Here is a 19,773-nt window from a genome sequence, read left to right as displayed (position 1 = left end):
AATGAATTCGTAAGGGAGGTATTACTAATAGGTGTGAACTTGAAGTGTTGAAACTTGTAGGCAATGCTTTGTGAAATTAGTATGAGTTTATTTGAAGCCGTCCGGGAATAAAACATAAAATATTAGAATTAAAATTAAGAAATGAAATTATATGCTCTACAAGGCGTCCTTCTGGAAGGATGCAAACAGGATCAGAGTATCTCCAATTAGACTTGACAAAAAACCAAATAGGCAGCCCAGGAATATCTTTCTGCATTGCTCTCTATCCCGAATCTGATATCCGAATAGTTACTTGAAATGGTCATGAGAGGGACAAGTTGTTCATCAGCAGTATTGCCGTAAAACCACAATTGTAAAGATAAGCCAATTATGAACTACTGAATTGTCAGATACAGCGGTCAATATTTTATGCACCACAAGGTACTAACTAGCAGTGATTGTCAGACAGAAAAGAATGAAATGTTCACCAGGTGCAACGTGCTAAAATGTCAAAATGTGCTAAAATGCGGTAAAAAGTGCTAAATGTGTCTAAGGACGGGCTGAGGACACGTACGAAACGCTGTATCTTCTTTTTCAGCTCAAGGAAGATATTGTCGCGTATTTTACATTTTTGAGTTCTTTGTTTTAGAAGAATTAGTAATGCAATGAGTGCAAGTGGTAATATGCGACGTTTTATAATCAGTTGATCTGCATAACTCACAATCCACTCACGTATTGGTTACAAGGACACCAGATGTGCGACCTACTTTAATAATAGCTCATTTGTGGACGGAAGAGGATATTGTTCGCGAGAGAAAACGTAAAATAGTCTCCATCTACAGATTTAATGAGAGCTGTGCAGCTAGGAATGGACGAAATAGTATTTGTGCGACAGTTTTAAATCATAAAAACGCGTACGTCGTATAGTAACCCCTCCACCTTAACTTTAGTTTTCCTTCCCTCTCCTCTCCCCTCCAGCATCCTCCAGCTCCTCCTCCTCCTACCCCTCCTTCCTCCTCCAGCTCCCCTTTCCCCTTCCCCTTCCCCTCCTTCGCCTCCTAGTCCTACTCCTACTCCTCCTACTTCTCCTCCTACTCCTCCTCCTACTTCTCCTCCTACTTCTCCTCCTACTTCTCCTCCTACTCCTCCTCTCCCCTCCTACCCCTCCTTCCTCCTCGAGCTCCCCTTTCCCCTTCCCCTTCCCCTCCTTCGCCTCCTAGTCCTACTCCTACTCCTCCTCCTACTTCTCCTCCTACTCCTCCTCCTACTTCTCCTCCTACTTCTCCTCCTACTCCTCCTCCTACTTCTCATCCTACTCCTCCTCTCCCCTCCTCCCCTCCTACCCCTCCTTCCTCCTCGAGCTCCCCTTTCCCCTTCCCCTTCCCCTCTTTCTCTTCCTAGTCCTAGTCCTACTCCTACTCCTCCTCATACTCTTCCTTCTTCTCCTCCTCCTCCTACTCCTCCTTCTTCTCCTCCTAGTCCTACTCCTACTCCTCCTCCTACTTCTCCTCCTCCTACTCCTCCTCCTACTCCTCCTACTTCTCCTCCTACTCCTCCTCCTACTTCTCCTCCTACTCCTCCTCCTACTTCTCCTACTCCTCCTCCTACTCCTCCTCCTACTCCTCCTCCTACTCCTCCTCCTACTTCTCCTACTCCTCCTACTTCTCATCCTACTCCTCCTCCTACTCCTCCTACTACTTCTCCTCCTACTCCTCCTCCTACTTCTCCTCCTACTCTTCCTCCTACTTCTCCTCCTACTCCTCCTCCTACTTCTCCTCCTCATACTCCTCCTAAGAACGTTTTAAAAATCGTACACAATCATATTCACAATCACATGTACCATAACATGGCAATAAAATCTGATGACGAACTATAAATTTATAATTATTGAATCTACACTTGAAACGCTGGTGACCATCATTTACCATTGGGCTCACTGCAGGGCACCCACACATCTGACCTTATCTTCTTGTACAGTACCTCGTGTTTCTTAACCGTGCTATAAGAATGGTAAAACCAACCCACAAAAGGCCCACACTTATAACCATAAACTTTAAGTTTCGGATTAGGCACAATTTGGACCTTGTACCCCAGCAGCACCCTCAGTCTGTTTACCAGATACCCCGTGTACGCGTCCTCCGGTCTGAAGGGTACCTGGTGAACACAGCTGGGTAAAAAAAGTTTGATATTCAGCACCATTAAGAATTAGCTTATTCTATTGAACTTCGCATGAAACCATTCTGGTAGATCTTCAGTCATGAAACTTTCAACAATTATAGTTTAAATACTGTACGGGAAAGTCGAAATGCAGTAGGTCTGAAAGGTACCTGGTGAACAGAGCTAGGTAACTCCTGAAACTTGCTGGCCACATCACGTGAAAACACGTATCCTCCTCCGGAGCAGTACTTCCATTTAGGGTAACCATTGAAGTCTCCGTACTTCATGTTACAGTTGCCGGTGTAGTAGCGGTCACGTGGTAGAGCTATCAGGTCTGTGATCAGGACGGGCAGGTTGACGACGATGTCGTCGTCCGTTTTGACGATGTAGTCAAAGTCGTAGTGGTGGAGCGCCTGCTTGGTGCCCCAGAGTACCTTGGTACAAATTATTAATAAATCAAATAATTAGTATGCATAAAATTAGTAAGCATAAAATTAGGAAACCCAAACCATACCCGTGACCGTAATTAAGAGAGGGCATAAAATTAAGAAACTGCGAGAAGGGGTTTCTTAATACCTTAGTTCCCAAAAATTTGTGTGCCATTATATTGAGCACAATTTATTTGAGCCCGAAAAATTTGGGCAGAAAATTTGAACTCATTTGGGCGACCGAAAAATGAACGATTTTCCACTAAAATTTCAGTTAAATATTTGCCTTGCCCTTAGTTCATTATTATTCCTTATTATTCCAGTCATTTTGCTTTCAATCCTTTTTAACATTTAATTGGTCAAGCCATTAATGACAGATTAGAAAACTAAAATTTTAAATATTATTTCACTTGGATATGAAAAAAGCCATCTTTCTATAGATTTCAGGGTTAACGGGTGATACTCGTAAAACTAAAATATCTGTTCCATATACTCGGCGCGCGTCCTGGTAGGTTGTAAACCTACAATTTCAGGGCCAAATGCCTAAAGTTTGGTTAGCAACAAATTTAGCAGACGGAAAAGATTTATGCTATAAATTTGGTCTGCAAAAAATTTGGGCGAGAGGCCCGCTCAAATTTTTTGTCGCCCAAATTTTTGGGAATTAAGGTATCCTGCTCTCTTGATTTCCTCTACTAAGGTACCTTGTATTTTAGAGCGGTCCTGTGTTCTCTAAGATTGGATATCATGTACATATCGTCGTGTTCTTTAAGCTCGTCGTAAAACTCCTGGTCAAAATCACCGCTATCAGCGTAGGAGCCGAACAAGAACATTACCTTGATTCTCTTGTATTGTTCATCGATCGAGGTTAAGTTATTCCATCTATTAACGTTCATCCATGTTCGACGAATAGCATCCCTCACGTTAAAACGTTGCGGGTGTGACGGTATTAAGAACACAATGAAATATTTTTCACGGGTTCTGTTAACCGCTAAAATATCGGCTGTAGTTAAATTAGAGTTCGGTTTCATTAACTCGGGTGTGATGATTGAAACAGGTTGATAACTGTAGAGTAGACATATATTTGTAGTTAGCAGTAGTATTCCAACTATGTCCCATCTTGTCAAGTTTATTGATACCATGTCGCTGAAATAAGTACCTATGATCCTTTTAATTTAAAGATTTTAGTTTAATTCAAATTCAATTTGAGTCCGATTCAAGTTCAATAATTTAAGTTCAATTTAAAGAAGATTATAGCATATATCTAGTCAAACAAATGAAACTGCACAACATTAAAAGATGTCTGTTTTCGTGTTTCGCTTATTTGCAGAGCACCAATATTCAATACTTTACCATACATTGCACACATTAACATTACAGCATGTTATACTATTATAGTACAAACGTTAACTGCGTGAGGGTTCCACACTATTATTATAATAGTAATAACTATAATTATTATACAAATGACACTAACAATTACAGGTGCTGGACGTGTCCTAGCTATACACATTGACAATGGGCTGATGCGTAAGAATGAAAGCACTCTGGTGGTCAAAGCGCTGAAGGCCCTCGGTCTTGATGTAAAACGTGAGTCTGCTGGTGGTACCCATTTTCCTGCCTCGGAACATTGCTTCCCAGCAAGGACAAAAGAAAACCGCGATTATTTAGGCCAAAATCTCAAAAAATCGCAGCGAAAGATAATGTTTTTGCACGAATAGAATTATGAATTAGGGGTGGACTGGTTTGTAGGGTAAATGTAATTATGACTTGCTAGTTGGTTTGTGTGTACGACTCAGATGCAGAGGTGGTTACTGTTGCCAGCATTATGGCATCCTTTGTATAAGTTTTTCACTATTGATTTGATTTGATTTGAAACTTTTACAAAATAGCAAGTATACAAATGTACAGCAATTCGAACAAACATATAAAATGGGCCGAAATGTATAAATGCTAAAAAGCGTGGGTCAGTGAAACAAGTACAAAGGACAACTTTCAGAACAGGAGTTTTTTGGCCGCCCAAAGTCTCAATAACATCATCTCCACCTAGTAATAAAATTATGAAATGTGAAAAGTGTGAAACAATCAAATAATAATGTATGTATATAAACTATGTTCGTAGAATTATTTCCTTTACCCTCATGAGTTTTTGTCCATATTGTGTTCGCAAAGGTATGCTATAAAGTTATAATATAGATTAATTGTCAACTGTCTTAACAATTGATCAATGTTCCCATTGTTCCAAATCTCACTTAACAAATTTGTCGTAGAGAATGGGAAAAATTATTTCCTTTACCCTCTGAGTTAAAGGAAATAACTCATGAGGGTTATTTCCTTTAACTCACGCGATTCCGCACGTGCCGCGATTTCCTTTTGACCTTGCTTCCCAGAGCCTCAGTAGAGTTAGAGTGAAGGTTTTGGTATGGGATTAGAGTTATGATTAGGGTTGGGATCAGAGTTAAGGATAGGGTCCTGGGCTACAAGCTTCTTAGGACTCTTTTATAACTATTTTACGTTCAGGTTCTTAAATCCTCCCTATTTTAGGTGTTGATTGCGCGTACAGGTTCCTAAATCCCCCCTATTTTAGGTGTTGATTGCGCGTACAGGTTCCTAAATCCCCCCTATTTCAGGTGTTATTGCGCGTACAGGTTCCTAAATCCTTCCTATTTCAGGTGTTGATTGCGCGTATAGGTTCCTAAACGGTAAGACGTGGGTGCACCTGGAGGGATGTAAGAACGCTCAGCTGAGTGAGTGTTTGAACACTGTGGTGGATCCTGAGCAGAAGAGGAGGATCATTGGAGATGTCTTTATGCAGGTATGATCAGTTTGTTACATTAATTATCTTGTATGTTTGATCTTATATTAAATTTATATTGTCGTTATTTCCCTTATTCGCTTCTTTTTACAATGATGTTTAATTTTATTCTTGAAGCAAATGGCTCACTGTTTGGCAACTGGCAAGTATTCATCGACTTCAAAGTTCAATCAGACAAAACAATAACCTTGGATTGCTTTTGATTATTTAACTAATTCATAATTAAAACCCTAGATAATGTCGGAGTTGCTAAACGATCTTGACAAAGACAAGTTTGTTCTGGCTCAAGGAACCTTAGCTCCTGATCTTATAGAGTCCGGGTCTAAACTATCCTCTTCCATGGCTGACACCATTAAAACTCATCACAATGACAGTCCTCTTGCTAGGGAGTTCAGGAATGCGGTAAGGTATTGTTCGCGACCTAAAGAATTTATAAAAATATTTATTATTACTAATATTAGTAACATGTGCTATATTATTAATTTCAAGGATTTTTCTTCCTATTTGGGGATAATTTATGGAAAACAGCTTTGTTTTGTTTAATTAAGTACATCTTTCAGGGGAAAATAATAGAGCCTCTGAGAACATTTTATAAGGATGAGGTTAGGGAACTAGGGAGAGAATTGAGCCTTCCAGCTGAACTAGTTAACAGACACCCTTTCCCAGGTAATGTATTAGACAAGTGTTGTAATGAATTTTTTTCCCTACTCTTGCCGAAGGCAAAAAGATCGTTGGGAATAAGTATTCGGGTTTGGATATATGAGGTGGCCCGATGGACCTGCGTTGATGACAAAAGTCTGCTCCTTCGCAATATAGACCACTCCCCTATACTATCATTATGTGTATAGGAAGCGTCTGTTATGCTGCGCGCGACGCTAGCCATGTGTTAATTAATTACAGTGAAATTCCTCCTTCGCAAAGTTATTTTCCGCAATCTTCTGGATTCATTTATTGTTGATGCGCGGCGCTACATTCTTACATTGGTCAAATAAATCGTCAATTTTTACCATGCACGAATCCCACTCATTTATAAATAACATATTATGTAAATATGTTGCACTTTTTTCCAGTAACACTTTTCACTCAAAAGAATTAAAGGTATACAAGTACATCGTAGGGAAAATTGATCGTGCGTGGTTTAACTGCGGCGAAATTCTTATTATATCGATCTTTTTAAGTACATGGTATAACCAATCTGATGGGCCCGATGTGGTAATTTTTGGAACGAATAATAATCATTCAGTATTATATATACCAAACATCTATCAAACCAACTATACTTTCAACAGCCTATTTAGTTTACCAACTTAACAAATATTAACTACATTAACTATATTAACTATATTAACTATATTAACTATATTAACTATATTAACTATATTAACTATATTAACTATATATTAACTATATTAACTATATTAACTATATTAACTATATTAACTATATTAACTATATTAACTATATTAACTATATTAACTATATTAACTATATTAAGGGGACATACACCAAAAGCTTTTATGCCCTGGCCCTGCTGTTAACGTCATATTAAGAAAGTATACATAAGAACAATAAGATTTGATACATTAAAAATTATTTTTGAGGACCCGCACTTTCGAAAAAATAAATATTTTCTTTTTCGAAATTTTTGGAAATTTTGAGAAGTCTGTCACTGTAATACCGATATTTCGGTCATTTTAAACGTTTATTGACTGATTTTTTAACTGAACATTATTTACAATCCGTACAAGAAGCCCTTCAAAGGATTTTATAATGAAAATATAGATGGCGAAGTTACAGGCCAAACAAGGTCGAGAGAAGCAAAATTGAAATTTTTGTAAAAATCAAAGTTGTATATTTTACCATTCACCCAGGTCATAAGATATCGCTTCAAAAATTCTTGTGAGTGTAGCTGATGATCATATACAACTTTGTGGAACAGGATTTCTCTCAATTTTGAGTTTTAAGGTATGAAATGTGGCCTCAAACGACTTAGTAAAATTCATCGTAAAAAGGGCCAAACATGGCAGATTTAAGTCTTAAAATGCTTATAACTCAAAAAGTATCAGTTTTTTTGAAATAATTTTTACAGGATCGTAATCAGCTTGGTAAGACGAATCTTTTAGTACCAAATTTATAATAGTTAAAGACACAAAATTTGTAAAAAAATGTGTACAATTTGTACAAAATTTATACAAGGGGGGACCCTTGTGTTCGAGCTAGAAAATTATTTAAGACAATTTGTCTTCTAAAATCACATAATTGGTACTAAAAGATTCGTCTTTTCAAGCTGATTACGATTCTGTAACAATTATTTCAAAAAAACTGATACTTTGTGAGTTATAGGCATTTTAATCCTTAAATCTGCCATGTTTGGCCCTTTTTACGATGAATTTTACTAAGTCGTTTGAGGCCACATTTCATACCTTAAAACTCAAAATTGAGAGAAATCCTGTTCCACAAAGTTGTATATGATCATCAGCTACACTCACAAGAATTTTTGAAGCGATATCTTATGACCTGGGTGAATGGTAAAATATACAACTTTGATTTTTACAAAAATTTCAATTTTTATTTTTCGACCTTGTTTGGTCTGTAACTTCGTCATATATTGTTCAATTATATAATCCTTTCGTGGATTTCTTGTACGGATTGTAAGTAATCTTCAGTAACAAAAACAGCCAAAAGACTTTTAAGATGACCGAAATATCGGTATTACAGTGACAGACTTCTCAAAATTTCCAAAATTTTCGAAAAAGAAAATAATAATTTTTTCGAAAGTGCGGGTCCTCAAAAATAATTTTTAATGTATCAAATCTTATTGTTTTTATGTATACTTTCTTAATATGACGTTAACAGCAGGGCCAGGGCAAAAAAGCTTTTGGTGTATGTCCCCTTAACTATATTAACTATATTAACTATATTAACTATATTAACTATATTAACTATATATTAACTATATTAACTATATTAACTATATTAACTATATTAACTATTATATTAACTATATTAACTATATTAACTATATTAACTATATTAACTATATTAACTATATTAACTATATTAACTATATTAACTATATTAACTATATTAACTATATTAACTATATTAACTATATTAACTATATTAACTATTAAAAACTTGTCAGGTCCAGGTTTGGGTCCCAGGATAATATGTCAGTTGGACCTTTACCCTTGGTATTTGGAGAATTATAACGACTTTAACAACCGTCTCAACCTTATCTGCTCCTATCATCGACTTCGAACCACTGTTGGTTTCTGTTTTCTGTTTTCTGTTTTCTGTTTTCTGTTTCTGTTTTCTGTTTTTTGTTTTTGTTTTTGTTTTCTGTTTTCTGTTTTCATGAAGGATAGTCATTTAATGAACTTCCATTTAAAATAAATATTATAGTTATTTTATGGGGGAAGATTCAAACAAGGCATACTTTTGCTTTTACAAATATAGGTATGACAAATTTTCTCTCTTTTTTATTAACCAATTAATAACAGAAACACCTTTTTCTCTCCTCAGCAATCTCAGATGTTAAATAGCTTAGAGGCCCAGCTGACGGACGCTAAGAGGGAATTCCTGATCAGTTTAAAGGACCATCCTAGAATATACCCAGTGTTACTGCCCGTCAGAACTGTGGGGGTACAGGTAAATTCTAGAATATACCCAGTGTTACTGCCCGTCAGGACTGTGGGGGTCCAGGTAAATCCTAGAATATACCCAGTGTTACTGCCCGTCAGAACTGTGGGGGTACAGGTAAATCCTAGAATATACCCAGTGTTACTGCCCGTCAGAACTGTGGGGGTCCAGGTAAATCCTAGAATATACCCAGTGTTACTGCCCGTCAGAACTGTGGGGGTACAGGTAAATCCTAGAATATACCCAGTGTTACTGCCCGTCAGAACTGTGGGGGTACAGGTAAATCCTAGAATATACCCAGTGTTACTGCCCGTCAGAACTGTGGGGGTCCAGGTAAATCCTAGAATATACCCAGTGTTACTGCCCGTCAGAACTGTGGGGGTCCAGGTAAATCCTAGAATATACCCAGTGTTACTGCCCGTCAGAACTGTGGGGGTCCAGGTAAATCCTAGAATATACCCAGTGTTACTGCCCGTCAGAACTGTGGGGGTCCAGGTAAATCCTAGAATATACCCAGTGTTACTGCCCGTCAGAACTGTGGGGGTCCAGGTAAATCCTAGAATATACCCAGTGTTACTGCCCGTCAGAACTGTGGGGGTACAGGTAAATCCTAGAATATACCCAGTGTTACTGCCCGTCAGAACTGTGGGGGTCCAGGTAAATCCTAGAATATACCCAGTGTTACTGCCCGTCAGAACTGTGGGGGTCCAGGTAAATCCTAGAATATACCCAGTGTTACTGCCCGTCAGAACTGTGGGGGTCCAGGTAAATCCTAGAATATACCCAGTGTTACTGCCCGTCAGAACTGTGGGGGTACAGGTAAATCCTAGAATATACCCAGTGTTACTGCCCGTCAGAACTGTGGGGGTACAGGTAAATCCTAGAATATACCCAGTGTTACTGCCCGTCAGAACTGTGGGGGTCCAGGTAAATCCTAGAATATACCCAGTGTTACTGCCCGTCAGAACTGTGGGGGTCCAGGTAAATCCTAGAATATACCCAGTGTTACTGCCCGTCAGAACTGTGGGGGTCCAGGTAAATCCTAGAATATACCCAGTGTTACTGCCCGTCAGAACTGTGGGGGTCCAGGTAAATCCTAGAATATACCCAGTGTTACTGCCCGTCAGAACTGTGGGGGTACAGGTAAATCCTAACTTATCAGCTGGGGAGAACATACAGTTAATCAGTTAATTAATTAACTAATTCACTAATTAATTAATCAATTAACCTTCTCCACTGTCCAGGGTGACGGGAGGACGTACAGTTACGCTGCAGCCTTCAGTTGTGAAACAGGAGCTCAAGTTAAGTGGGATGTCCTCAGTCATCTCACGAAGCTAGTCACAATGCTCTGTCCTAATGTTAACAGGTTATTTTATAGTCTAAATAATATTTATTATTTATATATCTAAAGATTATATTATTCAATCATTATATTATTATTATAATTTTGTACATTTTGTGAGGTCGGAAAAATCGGAAAAATCAGGGGGAGGGGGGGGGGGGGTAATGTTATAATTGTTGGCCGATCATCTAACCTCCACACTGTCCAGATGCTGTTTCGTGTTCGGTGACAAGATTGAGGGACCAGTACGTGACATAACACCAACACTCCTTAACCCCGGTGCTATCTCTAGACTCAGGGTAAGTGACGTCATCATAGTCCCTCGTGACGTCATATAATATTAAAAATGTATTGTGACGTCACAAATTATGTTAATGATGAAATTGAAGTGGAACTAATGTCACGTGATCACTGATCACTCAGGAAGCAGACAGTGCCGCTATGGACATGTTGAGACAGCACGACGCTCTGAAACTGGTCAGTCAGATGCCAGTAGTGCTCCTTCCTCTCCACTTTGACCGGTAAATATCTCTCTGACTATAACCACGTGACTATAACCAATAACCATTCAACGATAACATTATTAACATAATTTATTTTTAGGTTCAGAACATCTCGCTTACCTATTGTTCGTCTTCTTCTAATCTCAGTTGCGACAATTTAAGAGCAAACCGCATAACTAATTGATTAATTCACTTAATTAATCTAATAATTAATAAACTAACTTAATAAACTAATTAATTTTAAACTAAAATAACTACCTTATTACTAATCAGCTCAAGTAATTAACTAATTACAGATAATTATATACTGTTTACCGTCAGAGCAAGTCGTCATGACCCCTCGACAAAGCACTCGATAGTTCTTCGGCCCTTCGTTACCTCGGACTTCATGACAGGTATACTACAATTAGATTAATTAATGTACAATTAGCGTTAATTAGTAAACTTTTAGTAAAGTAATTTTCATTAAGTAGGGGGGGGGGGGGTACCAATGGCATAAATGGCATAATGGAGAATTGGCCAAACAAAATTTCCATTTATGCCATGAAATTTCTATGCCATTTGATGATTTTTATGCCATTCTTCTCCATTCTATGCCATTCGAAATATGAAATTTTAAAACTTTGAACTGAGAATTTAATAACGAATAGTCTGCACCCCACTAGTACTGTCCACCTTTATCTCTATTTATTGTACTGACCCTGGTCATTAGAAACACCCCTAAAAGTTCGTTTTTTGACAAAAAATTTAAATCTTCTGTAATTTCATTTCTGTTTTAGTTACGCATTTGATTTTTGGTATGCGCATAGAAAATCGATACGGCTTTAAAATGAGATGTTCGGCGACCTCCTAGCTCACTCACTAGACTCAGTAGGAGTGATTTAACTGCGAGGGACAATTGACTAATTGAGGCTAACAAATTAGCCTCACCACTTTCAAAAAAGAACTTTCTCATGTTACGTCCATGATATCCAAGTTGCAAGTATAATCCATAGTGATTATACTTGATCGAGATCTAAGCTTTAAATATTCGAGGTGAAAATGAGGCTAACCACCTTTTGAGAGGGTGAAATGAGGCTAACTAGTATACTTTTGTGTATATTTTCGAGTTGGTTCGGTATTGTGACTATCTAATATGTCAACAATAAAGATTGATTCATCCTCTTCAAACTCAACATTTCAGAAATCGCCGAGTCTACTTGTAGGAGGCCAAAATGAGGCTAATAAATAATTCAACCGCATTTTAACTTTAATGTACGGAAACAAGTTAACAGCTCACACGTTACTTGATATCCATGTTGCACATGAAATTCCTTGGGATTATATTTAATCGGTATTTAAGCTTCAAATTTTCGAGGTGAAAATGAGGCTAACCACCTTGTGAGAGGGTGAAATGAGGCTAACAAGTATACTTTTGTATATATTTTCGAGCATGTTCGGTATTGTGACTATCTAATGTGTCAACAATAAAAATTTATTCATCCTCTTCAAGCTCAACATTTCAGAAATCGCAGAGTCTTCTTGTAGGAGGCCAAAATGAGGCTAATAAATGATTCAGCCGCATTTTAAGTTTTAACTTTAATGTACGGAAACATGTTATAGACCCACTATAAAACTTGTAATTGTAGCTCGAAGGTTATTGAGACTTTATCGAAACTTATGTGAGGTTGGATTGAGGCTACCTTCCCTCCTTGAGGCAAAATTGAGGCTAACAGATACACTACGCAGACAATTGTCACTGTGCCAGCTGTCAAGTAGTTGCTGAGCAGCAGCAGCAGTTAGATGAAGAAAATGAAGTTGAGGAAGGAAATGTATTAGAGCTGTTGGCTAGAGTAGGCCCCTTACTTCTATGGAGCTCTCTGGCCAATTGCTCTGGCAATGCTCTCCATGGGGCCATGTAATATCACATGATCTGATATCATGCCAAATTAGACTCTAAACTATAAAGTATAATAAAGATGGAACTGTTTGAGAAAAAACATTTTTCGTTACTTTGAAAGAGAAGTAGAAATCAGACGTACCTTGATATTATATGTACTTGTGACGGTCTTGTTTTGTATTTAACTCTGCTGAAGAAGCAATTCCCTAATGCTGAAATCGTCACTTATTACCTTGGAAGTGATCAGAATGAGCAGCTGTTTGCATTTATTCGGGTTTCTTTTTCATCTGGTCGCTCAAGATATATGGATGCGATAACTATGGCCCATGGAATGGAGAGAAAGAATGTGTACAGTGCTTTATCATTACATGAAGACACATCTGCAATTGCACATGCACGTGGAAGTACAGTTTTGCATCCTACAGTTCACCTCAAAAAGGTTAAATCTACAGGCCAGAAAGCAGAACGAGTAAAATGGACTGGTGGTATGATAAGCCTAGGCAAGTTGGCAAAAACGCTGGACAGGGCATCGAGGGACTGCATTCGAGAAGGGAAAAGAAACAATTTCCCTGTGTTCGCCGCAGTCGCAGATCCTGAAGAACGGAGTGGGAAGCCAATCGTCCATGGCCAAGAACTTTCTTGGGAAGCTGTAGATGATGAAGCTGGATGCCTCGAGGACGAGGACGACTTAGCTTATGAGGTAGAACCTGGAGTTGATGATTGTGATGATGGAGAAACGATATCAACAGATAAATATGGAACACTATCCTTCCGGTCTTTTGAGACACTCACGCTCAATGGAGGAAGAAGCACTTTATCAACAAAATCTCGTCTTTCAAGATTTAAGGGGGACGCGTTTGGAGTGTCTTCTGATGTTCGCATATACAATCAACCTGAATGCGGATGTTCAACAGTTTTGAAAGCTTGCAGTACAGAAACTCTTAAAGTCTTCAAATCTCAGCAGAACTTTGCAACAGGAGTGGTTAGATTTATTTCTTATAAGTCATGCCCGATGAAGTACTACTGCCAGGAACATAGCCTAATCAATGGATCTCCTAATGTATGGCTACTCGTCGAAGACAAATACATCAGATGCATTGTTCCTTGATGACATTCAAAATCGTTGTGTTGTCAATGTTTGTATTCTGTACATTTTGAACAACTCACAATTTGCTATTCTTGAATAGTGAAATGTTTGGTATATATTTGATATAATACATTTCTATTTTCTTTATTTAGTTATTTGTCATATGAATCTTTGACTTTAACGATCATTCCAAGCGTTATAAAGCATGAAACATGTCTCTTATTCAAGTACTAATAATATTTGCGAATTTAAAGTCATCCTAAAGGTCAAATATGAAGACCTAAATTCATGGCATAAATTGGCATAAATGGAGAATTGGCCAAACAAAATTTCCATTTATGCCATGAAATTTCTATGCCATTTGATGATTTTTATGCCATTCTTCTCCATTCTATGCCATTGGTACCCCCCCAGTAGGGGAATGTGTCAATATGTATGGAATTTGTGCACACCAAGTTTCCAGTCCTTATCACTTCTTGATTTCTCGAAAATTGCTGTTCTGTTATGATGCTTCCTCACGAACTTAACAAAGGGTCTCAATATTCGGAACCGACTTTTTAGTTTTTTCTGATAGAGATGAGTAAGTTCTATCAGTTACTCTTAGTCCCATCGAAAAATTTTGTTCCTGAACCAAAAGGTCAGCGCTGATGGGTAACTAGTAATTGTATTGTGCTAGCGATTTTACATCGCGCGTTCTGAATATCGAGTCTTATCTATAACGCGTAGTTAATCGAAAATCTCTCTTCTCCAACAGTTTTTAATCAATCACCCTGAAATTTCCAGGATAATATGCTTTAAGGAATATTTAAAAGAGATTGTCTAGACAGAATTTTTTTCCCGATCCATGACTCAAAGTGCCGACTCATAATTGATAGAGTATTATTTCGATTTTCGAGTTAGTATTACTATTTTGCACAGATCCGTTGTCATATCAGGTTGCATAAACAATAAACATAATGTGGTTACATAGAAATATACAAGATTTTCAAATTCAATATGGAATTAACTGGGCGGTGCTCGGCCTATAATCACTCCGCCATATCTGCATGCTTAAAAACAGATTGTATGAAATAAGACAAAATACGCCGTCACGGATTGGGAAATTGAGCGGCCATCCACAAAAGAAAAGCGACCGCATTTCTTGTTATATAGATTTTGAAAATCTTGGACCTTTGCCATAAATAATGTCAATAGCAGATGTAATTTCTGAGAAGCGTGACTGACTTTTTTGTGCAGATACTTAACAATATATGTTAAATCATATTATTAATCATATTTAAAAATTCGATTATTTACCGACAAAATTCTGTTAAAATAAACGTGAAACAAAATTAAAGTGGAAAAAGTCACATTTTTTATGGAACACCCTGCACATGATGTAAATTTGTCCTCAAAAGTTTTCTTTGAACTTAACAAATTTGTTTCCGGGGTTTTATTTTTATTTTATTGAAATTCATACGGGTTTTACGATTAACCTAACGAGTTCCGAATTTTAAAACACCAGACCGTACATATAATCACCTCAAAAGATAAGCCGCGTTCATATTCAACTGAGCGCATGCTCTAACGATTCCTCCACCTAACCATTCTGAAATTCCCACCGCCACCTAATGTGTCCATTTCTTAACCTTGTGCCACAAGTAATGTTCTGTCTGCTATCCCTCTTCCTCTCGGTTGCTACTGCCATTGAACCAGTTCCTGTCACCAACTCCCCAGTTATTGTCGCCACCTCAACGGTATGTCCGGTATGCCGTGACTACTCCGCTCTCATCATCAAATACACCAGCTCTTATCCCCGGATTACCCTCCCCTTTCCTCCCACCATAATCCGGTCATGTGTCCGTACTCTCGGCTCCCCTTACAACACCCCCTGTTCTGACGGTAAAGTTTGCAAGATATTTAACGCGTGGCGCTGGACGGAGGTTGATCATGTGACGTATGAAGATGAGGATGTCACGCAGATTGGGTGCTATTATTCCTCGGAAACTTGTGAGACGGAGTTCGCGGGTTTCCAGTGCTCCGCTTTTCTTTACTCGTCTCTCTTGAAAAATGATGGATAGCTGTCGTTTTGATTGGGTGTGAATTATCCAAAATGGACTGATTTGTAAATCTTAAAAACAATCTTAGTCTTTTAACTTAAATATACATAGTATATTATACATGTTAAAATAAAGCACGGACCAGTTTTTGATTTACGAGTTTTTATGTGCGCGTCGCAAACTTTTCAAATTATTCCTATTCGAGATTCGAGTGTATTATTTATATTGTTTTGCTTCATTGAGCTTTATTGAGCTTTATTGAGCTTACTTCTGAGTTTCAATCTGTTGTCCATTTACCATTATCTCTGAAATTTTAACAAAATTGCAAATGATGTTCGAATCATCTCAAAACTTTACAATATAATCTAAATCTTAATCATATTTGTATCTTTAACTTTTGAACCACAATACACATGGTCCAACATTTCAGGCTCAGCAGCTATACCTGGCAAACACATACCTGAACCTGTGGTGAACGACATTGTAGCTGCAGTCAGGTTAGTACATTGATTCAAGTGGCAAAGATGGCACCCTCCTCCCCCTCCCCCGAATTGTTATTCATAACTCTCACTGATTCAACTTAAAACGAATACACGATTATATGTATAAGTAGAGTGCTGAGTCTCTCTTCCTCCTTCTCCTTTTACCCTCCCCGCCCTCACCTCATCTCCCTCCTCCTTTCCCCCTCCTTTCCTCTCTTCCTACCCTATTTATCTAACTAAACTAAAACTTTCTGTTTCAGTGGAGTGTTGGGTATCTCTCGAGTAATGTACGATCTGACAGATAAACCCCCTGGTACCACCGAGTGGGAATAGTCTCCCCACTCCTGCGACCACCTGCACTCGCAAATATACGCAATCGTGAAACTATGCACTCGCGAAAACATGCACTTGCGAAAACGTGCACTCCTTGCAAATCTGTGGACTCGCTTGAGTGTTTCAGTATTATTACTGTTTAAAGTAACTAATTTGTTCTTGGAATCGTTGGATTATATTATGCCTACCGGAAATGTATGTTTACTTTTGGGGGTTAACTTATAGGTATCTTGTTGTATAAAATGGGTAAACTTTGCTTTTTCTACGAGAAAAGGATTATTTGCAATATGAATTAGTGAAAGTTCACGCTCGTCGGGTAGATGTGTCATCCCTCATGTTGACAATTCATCGAAAATTATTTTGAATGTCATAATTTGGGGCGAAAGTTCTAGATACATATAGGACTTATTTCTCATTGATTCCCATTTGAAATTCTTTTCTTTTCTTCTGCTACCTCCTGAGCTTTGGGTGGTATTGACCTGACACATTGGGATAATTGGGATATAGGGATAATGGGATAACTGGGATACTTATAGGGTTAATGCTTAGACCGAGTGTGAAGATATGGTGCAGGACAGCGTGAATTTATCACTGATTTATTCTAGAGTTGTGAAATAGCTTTGTTTTGAAAAGTGGCATGTTAATGGTTTCCGACGAAACTTAACAAAATCCAAGCATTTGCGATTATGTTATTCACAAGATTGAACCCGGAATGGATAATGAATTGCTAAGTTTTCTGATTTGTAGCTTATTGTTTTTGTAAAAAGTGTGTTACCGCTTGGATTTTGTTGTTGATATCGCAAAGAATTACAGGATTGTCGAAACATACTCTTCTACGATTATTTCCTTCTTTGTACAATTTGTATTTTCTGGAAAAACTAGATTCCAGAAGATGTATCGAGTTTGTACCGAAGAAAAAAAAAAAGAGGTAGAATTAACCATATTTTAAGCGCCCGTGTGCTCCGTGTTTTAAGTTTCACGGCGTTCGATTAGGTATTTTAAGTCGTTTTGACACGAGCAGTTGCCTTATAATATTAATACGCATTTGTTATTACGACGTTTAAATCTCGTTTCATTTTACTCTTTATATCAGAATGCCACGCAAAGTTATTTTACGTGATATTCTGAATTAAATTATTATTGGTGCGCGGCGCGCTGAACTCATCGAGTAATCTTTAATTTCGCCATGTACATTGAAGGACTGCAAGAAACAGCGGGTAATATTGCTTAATTAAATACTGTGGGCTTGGTGGCTTGAAGATGAAAAGAAAACAGAGATCATGGTTTTTGGGAAACAGGAAAGATACGTCTCAGCACCCACTCGGAATGGTAATACTGTACTGTCATGACGTGTCATCTTCATTAACGGGTGATACTCGTCGCTCCTACTAAATCGCTCGCCCAAATTTTAAGAAAATTCTTGTGAAAAGGCCCTTTGGGTATGAAATTGATCTTAATAATTCCGAATCACCCCCCATGACGTAGGGTAAAAATGCTTCCCTGGAGAGTTATAGGCAAAAAACCGTTTTGGTCACGTGATAGGCTAGTAAAACATGAATTCGATTGTTTAGGGCTCGGGTTAGGGTTAGGATTGTGGTAAGGGTTATGGATAGCTTCGGGGTTATGGTTAGGGTTAGGGTTGGGATTAGGGTTTATTTAAAACCGTTTTGTAGGGCTGTAAAACCATAAAAACCAAAGTCACGTGAAATTTTTGGGCGAGCGAATTAGTAAGAGCCGATACTCGTCAAGGTTGTTAAATACGTCAAATTTTCGTAAAAGAATACGACGTATTCGGTTCTAATAAAGAATACGTCGTAATACGCCGTAATACGGTAATTTCTATGGATTGTTAAATACGTCCACGAATACGCCGTAATACGCTGATTTGTCAAAATTAAACATTACAGCTGCGCGCCACCCTCATCATCGATCATGCTTGATTCACGATGTCAATCCTTCGCATCTCGCCGATCTGCATACGTGGTTGCGAGAAGCATTATTTGATGCGCGTGCGACCCAGTAGTGCATCGCGCTACAACGATCATGCATTAAAGGAGTGCAGTTATACATGATAACTTAAATTTGTAATCAAATTTTATGGATAATCCGATAAGCTAACATTTTTTGCGAAATTAATGTTAGCTTATCGAAATTTTCGTAATACGTCAATTTTCGAGGATTAATACGTATTCGTATTCCAATACGTATTCCCTCCTAATACGTATTTATGATTTAACAACCTTGATACTCGTCGCGTAAGTTATTTGTTCCAAATATTACCGTCGACGGGTCCAACTCGGCGCGCGTCCTGGTCACTGGTAGGATATAAACCTACAAGTACAACATTTTCACAACACCCTGCGTCAATTAAAATTGCGAACGATCATATAAATATTATGTTATAAATATGTTATATTGTTATAATGTAAATTTTTATGTTGACGCTAAACCACTGCAGAAGAGTCGTTAGTTGTAGAACACTGCCGGAATCAACCTTTTTCGTCACCATTCGGCATTCACGTCTGTATCCAGGATTGAGAGGCGGTTCTTTTGCATATATTATTGGAATATTTAGTTGTACGTGTAGCTTTTCCAAAAAAACTCATAACTCAGCCAAAATTTCAATGCTCCAATTTGAAGTAGAGCGTCCCAAGCTAATTCTCATTTAACCCCAAAATTGGAACTGCAGAGTATTGACTACAAGTACAAGCTCACAAGTGTTAGACATTAGAATTGGTCCGAAATGGTTTATCGATTAAGTATAACTATACAGAGGAACTGTATAACATTAATAACAAGTGTTTGAATTGGTCCGAAATATTGGTTTATGTCGATCAAGTCCACATGTATAAACACACTGTATACTACTATACGGTAAGATTTTAAATATTTCCAGACATGGAATTGGATGTGGAGACTTTTTATACATGTTCACATGTTTTGAATTTGATGTTTTCTCTCCAATGTGCCTATGGTGAACATTTCATTTCTGTCCAATAATTCAGCTAGTTCACAACACTGGAATAATTTCCTGGATCACCGCTGTTTAAAATGATCACGTGAGAGCGAAAACATAATCACGTGAACTGG

At 38.0% G+C, this 19,773-nt stretch overlaps 1 protein-coding gene across 1 annotated transcript; it reads left to right on the top strand.

The window, feature by feature from the left end:
• Nucleotides 1–3,605: 3,605 nt before the first annotated feature.
• Nucleotides 3,606–17,748, top strand: LOC134813833 (GMP synthase [glutamine-hydrolyzing]-like). Its single transcript, XM_063821712.1, has 14 exons — nucleotides 3,606–3,618; nucleotides 4,047–4,151; nucleotides 5,149–5,167; nucleotides 5,253–5,376; nucleotides 5,611–5,778; nucleotides 5,937–6,042; nucleotides 8,522–8,643; nucleotides 8,902–9,027; nucleotides 10,263–10,384; nucleotides 10,569–10,659; nucleotides 10,784–10,881; nucleotides 11,185–11,258; nucleotides 16,299–16,365; nucleotides 16,611–17,748. Exons 1-14 carry the CDS (start codon nucleotides 3,606–3,608, stop codon nucleotides 16,681–16,683), a joined length of 1,308 nt encoding a protein of 435 aa, XP_063677782.1. The 3' UTR covers nucleotides 16,684–17,748.
• The last annotated feature ends 2,025 nt before the right edge of the window (nucleotides 17,749–19,773 follow it).

This window comes from Bolinopsis microptera, chromosome 4 (assembly GCF_026151205.1).
Source record: "Bolinopsis microptera isolate Bmic1 chromosome 4, MBARI_Bmic_1.0, whole genome shotgun sequence".
In the NCBI taxonomy this organism is placed as follows: Eukaryota; Metazoa; Ctenophora; class Tentaculata; order Lobata; family Bolinopsidae; genus Bolinopsis; species Bolinopsis microptera.
Note: the sequence above shows the minus strand (reverse complement) of the source record. Positions and strands in the feature narration are given on the sequence as shown.